This window comes from Zingiber officinale, chromosome 5B (genome assembly GCF_018446385.1).
Source record: "Zingiber officinale cultivar Zhangliang chromosome 5B, Zo_v1.1, whole genome shotgun sequence".
Taxonomy (NCBI): Eukaryota; Viridiplantae; Streptophyta; class Magnoliopsida; order Zingiberales; family Zingiberaceae; genus Zingiber; species Zingiber officinale.
Genome location: NC_055995.1, coordinates 4,004,476 through 4,009,464, shown reverse-complemented (window position 1 = coordinate 4,009,464; position 4,989 = coordinate 4,004,476). Strand labels below are relative to the sequence as shown.

General features: G+C 40.0%; 2 protein-coding genes across 2 annotated transcripts; both read left to right on the top strand.

Moving 5' to 3' along the window:
- The first annotated feature begins 830 nt into the window (after positions 1–830).
- On the top strand, positions 831–1,506 carry LOC121987981 (30S ribosomal protein S21, chloroplastic-like). The gene is made up of 2 exons (XM_042541681.1): positions 831–1,041; positions 1,322–1,506. Exons 1-2 carry the CDS (start codon positions 831–833, stop codon positions 1,504–1,506), a joined length of 396 nt encoding a protein of 131 aa, XP_042397615.1.
- A 107-nt stretch (positions 1,507–1,613) lies between these two features.
- Positions 1,614–2,690, top strand: LOC121987211 (sulfite exporter TauE/SafE family protein 3-like). The gene is made up of 4 exons (XM_042541106.1): positions 1,614–1,880; positions 2,090–2,290; positions 2,377–2,441; positions 2,513–2,690. Exons 1-4 carry the CDS (start codon positions 1,724–1,726, stop codon positions 2,561–2,563), a joined length of 474 nt encoding a protein of 157 aa, XP_042397040.1. The 5' UTR covers positions 1,614–1,723; the 3' UTR covers positions 2,564–2,690.
- Positions 2,691–4,989: the final 2,299 nt, after the last annotated feature.

The window sequence follows — 4,989 nt, the reverse complement described above, 5'->3', positions numbered from 1 at the left end:
CTGGGGATTTGCACCCCCCCTGCGCGCGTTAATCGCGTACGTGACGCCCGGTTTATGGATTTCCGGCTCGAACCCCCCCAAATCCACTCGATTTGGGCTTGGCCCGCGCATGCGTGCACTACAAGAAAATTGGGATTCTACAACACTTAAACGACAACGCTTTTTATAAAAAGCGTTGTCTATTTTTTTTTAACAACGCTTTTAGTGAAAAGCTTTGTTTATTTCATTATTTTCTTATTAATAGACAACGCTTTTTTTAAAACCGTTGTCTATTAGTGATTTTTACGGGTCAAAGACAACGCTTCGTAAAAAAGCGTTGTCTATTAGACTTTTTTTTAGTATCTACGACAACGTTTTTTAAAAAGTGTTGTCTATTATTAAGTTCTCATCTAAATCTTGATTAATACAAACCGTTGGATCTAGATAAGGAGTAGAAAACCCGAACCCTTCTCCCACCTCCTATCTTCCGATCGTTTTTATCCCGAACCCTTCTCCCAAATCCTCATCTCACGCGGCCTTCTCCATCCAACTCCTCTCCAGCAAACCCCTCTCTGACGAACCACTCCTCCAACTCCTCTCCGTCTTCGTCAAGCGGCAGATCCTGGTGCTGAGGCGATCGACCACGACAGATCCCGGTGCTGAGGCCTCCTCTCTTCCCTGCCGCCGCTTCCACTTTCCACCAAGAAAAACCCTTCCCCTCAGCCTCCTCTCCTCTCTTCTCTCCTTCCTTTGCGTTCGATCCAATCAGATGTCGGCTTCCTCCCGCGCCCCATCAACAGCGCCGCCCTCGTTCGGCCCTTGTTGACGAGAGAGGCTGCAATCGTCAGAATATGCTTACTTTGGCCTGGGCGAACGTTCTCTACGCCAAGGGCGGGAACTACAACGCACAGGTGGTGATCCCCGACGACAAGCCGGATGAGTCACTGCTGGTGAGGTTCACGAGGGAGGTGATGAAGGCGGGGGTGCTCCAGGAGTGCAAGATACGGAGGTGGTTCGAGAACACTGTGGAGAAGAAGAAGCGCAAGGTCCAGGACGCCGCCCGTAAGAATCGGAGATGGTACGTCTCGAACTTTCATTTCTTTAGGTTTTCCATTGGTTCTGCTGATTTCAGATTCAAGAAACTACTTTAATTATTTAAACCTCTCTGCTCGCTCCCCGAGGGTGTCGCCTGGCCTCTGCCATCTTCTTAATTATCCTCCCTTTCTGGCTGAGTTCCTTATTTTGTTCCTTGCTCGGCAATTTGCTATTATGGAAGGGCTGAAATTGGTCGCAATCCCATAACGTTGATGTTTTTATTTAGGCATTTGATATAACCTGCCAGGAAAGCGAAAGCTAGGATCTTTCGTTGCGTTCATAGCCAAAGCTCACGGCGAACGAGCAAAGGTGAGGAACCATGCAGATGGAATGGAAATGGCTGGGAAAGTTGGGGTCGACAGCCATGCTTGGATTAGTTTGCCTCTTGGTATCATTAGCGGTGGTGTCGTCGGAGTGGAGCATTGGAATTGAGGGGTTGAGGGGGACAAAGCGTACTGTTCTGGAGAGGATATTGAATCTAATTATATTGCAAACTCGCTTCTTTTTCTATGGCAGACTGATAAAAATTCTTACAAACCTGTTTGGCCGGTAAACTTTCAGCATTCTTTCTCTGGTTGGTTGTTCGCATGAGATCGATCAAGTTTTGTGATTAATGAAGGCTTTTTCCCTCACTTTTTGGCGATAGCCCATGGAATTCGGGTGGGAAATTGCGGTGGGTTCCATGATTGGGTTCTTTGGAGCAGCGTTTGGTAGTGTCGGGGGAGTTGGTGGGGGTGGAATTTTCGTGCCCATGCTCGCTCTCATCGTTGGTTTTGATCCCAAGTCTACTACAGCAATCTCAAAGTGTAAGAAAATTTACCCCCCAAATTCATGTATTTTGGATTTCTATGCATTCCTTTTGTTTCATTGTTAATCGATGTGTTTTTGTGGCGTGTGTTTTCTATGCCACTGAGGCCAAGTTTTTGTATGGTTACGTGACAAGATGATTATGGGTGTGTTTTTGTGGCGTGTGTTTTTGTGGCGTGAGTAATGAAATCTTAATGTTCATGGGCAGGCATGATTATGGGTGCAGCTGGTTCTACTGTTTACTACAACCTTAAGTTGAGGCATCCGTCTTTACATATGCCCGTCATTGACTATGATCTAGCTTTTCTCATTCAACCCATGCTTATGCTAGGGATCAACATCGGCGTCATTTTTAATGTTGTCTTTCCTGATTGGATGGTCACCGTCCTCCTAATTGTCCTATTTATCGGTAATTTATCATTCAATGTGGATGATCATTCTCTTCAGTTAAAGATGAAAGGTCATTCCTGATGTCCTTTGGCTAGAACAATTTAGGGACCTCGACCAAGGCTTTCATGAAAGGTGTTGACACATGGAAACTGGAGACAATTCTTAAAAGGGTAAGATCCTTTTAATTCTCAATCAATATTGTGCAACTCATTAACTCTCATCTGTTTGTTGATTATTTCAGGAGGCTGCTAAACGCTTGGTACCTAGTGGGGTAAGGATACATAAATGTTGATACAATGTTCTTTGGTTTTGAAGGCAGGTTGCTCAATATGAAAATCATCTTTGTTGAAGAACGGGAAGACATCAAATATGAACCTCTTCCTATGACTCCTACTAACACTGAACAAAAAGGTGCAGCAGTGACAACATAACTGGAGGTAGTATGTCAGCACATTTGTGAAATCCATGCTTCCATCTTCCAAATTTGCTAACTCTAACTTACTGGACTTCATGTCTCTAAATGCAGGTTCCACTTCTTCAAAATATATACTGGAAGGAGCTCGGCCTGCTTGTGTTTGTATGGATGTCATTTCTTGCACTACAAATTGCAAAGGTTAGAGACTTGCGGCATGGTCTTCAGGACTATTTTTTAACTCTAAAGCTAGGTGACTGAAGCCACTTTTCCTTTTCCCCAGAACTCTACAGCTACATGTTCCACATGGTATTGGATATTAAACTTCTTATAGGTATGATGGATTTTCCTTTTAACTCTTTCCCTCTAGTTATTTGGAATTTGTGATATTTACGATATTATTTCTCTATGTTCTGGCAGGTATGATGAACCTCTTTGCCTCCCGGTGCGACGGAGGTGGTTCTTCAATGCTTGTTGTCGTCCATGTTTTTACAGATTTGGGAGATCATAGTTGCAATCACTTGGAAATATAGTAATGCTCATGTATGGACTTGAAACATATTATTGCTACTTTTGTAGGGGATACAGGAGAGTCGAGATCAGTACACTAAGGAGCGTCTCGATTCAGTAATTGATGAGAAATTGCTCATATTCTAAATGTTTCATTTTAGATTTCTTTCTGCAAATACTGTATGCATTTTAGAATGAAGAAATACTATATGCATTTTAGAATGGAGAAATTGCAAGCTTTCTCTGCATATTAGAAACTGTACAGTTTGAAGAATGCAGTTTAGAAACTGCATGCATTTTAGAATGCATATTAGAAACTGCATCATTTTAGAATGTAGTTTGAAGAAACGTTGCCTTTTTGCAAGCCAAGCTTTCTTTCTGCAAGCTTTATTTATGCAGTTTGAAGAAACGTTGCATTTCTGCAACAATAGTGCTTTTTGCAAAAAAACGTTTGTAGAGAAGAAAGCGTTTCATTTCTGCAATATTTCTTTCTGCAGTTTGAAGAAACGTTGCATTTCTGCAAGCTTTCTTTCTTTCTTTTTGCAAGCATTTCATTTCTGAGTAATGAGTTTTAGTTCATTTATAGAAAATAGCTAGGAGAAGTAATTTTTTGGTTCAAACTATTCACTGTAATTTTTTGTTTATATTTCAGGTCAACTGTTCAATCTGTTCAAAGCTCACAAAGATCCTAGACAAAATCCAATTGCTTATTCCTGTAATAGATTGAGAAAGACAAGCTACTTCTTCAGTATTGTGGTTGTAATTACTGTACTATTTTGTCCCGTTCTCAAGCCGATAATAATTTTTGAGTGTAGCTAGTAGAAGTAAACAGATTGTTGGCTTCGAGGTCGGCTAGTTATTTTGTACTCTTTTGTTTTATTTGTGATTATCACTATCTACTTTGAAACAGAATTAGTGTTAATTTTGATATTTACTAGCTTCTCATGTAATTAAATACTAATATTACTTCAATGTCAGAATTCTATTATTTTGTTATGAGTTTGAAATCATTAGCTGAGTTGATTATATGTAAAATTCGAATCTAGACATGGTAAAAGAAAAATAATAGTTTCGTAAATATAAAAATAATGATTTTTAAATATATATTTTTTATTTTTTTTCTTTAAAACGACAACGCTTTTAAAGCGTTGCAAAAAGTATTGTCTTTGTAAAAAAACAACAACACTTTTAAAGCGTTGTAATAGTATTGTCTTTGCAAACCATGACTACGCTTTTAAAGTGTTGCAAAAGCGTTGTCTTTTCTACCAAAAACAACGCTTTAAAAGCGTTGCAAAAGAGTTGTCTTCGCTTTAAAAGCGTTGTCGTTGAGCAGACTTTTAACAATAGTGCTTTTAACAACGCTTTTTCAGGCACAAAGACAACGCTTTAAAAGCGTTGTCTATTAGCTTTTTTCTTGTAGTGGTGTAGGTCCCCTTATCATTGCTAAGCAAGGATGGAAGGGCTTCCTATATAAGCCCTTCCAAGCTTCTCCACTTAGCAATGTGGGACTAAAAACACTACCAACAAATGCTTTGAATTTAATACAAAATTCAACAATCCCCCATAAATTCAAATCATTTCGGTTTAAAAGATAAAATATGTCCTGAGGCTATGTTGCAATGAACTTTTAGTGAAAATACCTTCCGGTTTGAATTTTCACCTGAGTACACCAATCTTATTCACATAGGTTTGAAGTGAACTAGGTCTTGAACTTGAACCTTCTTTTTTATATGTGAAGTCAATTGGTAACAACTCATCACGGGCGACGGTTGAATCCTTCTGGGTTGGTGCATTAC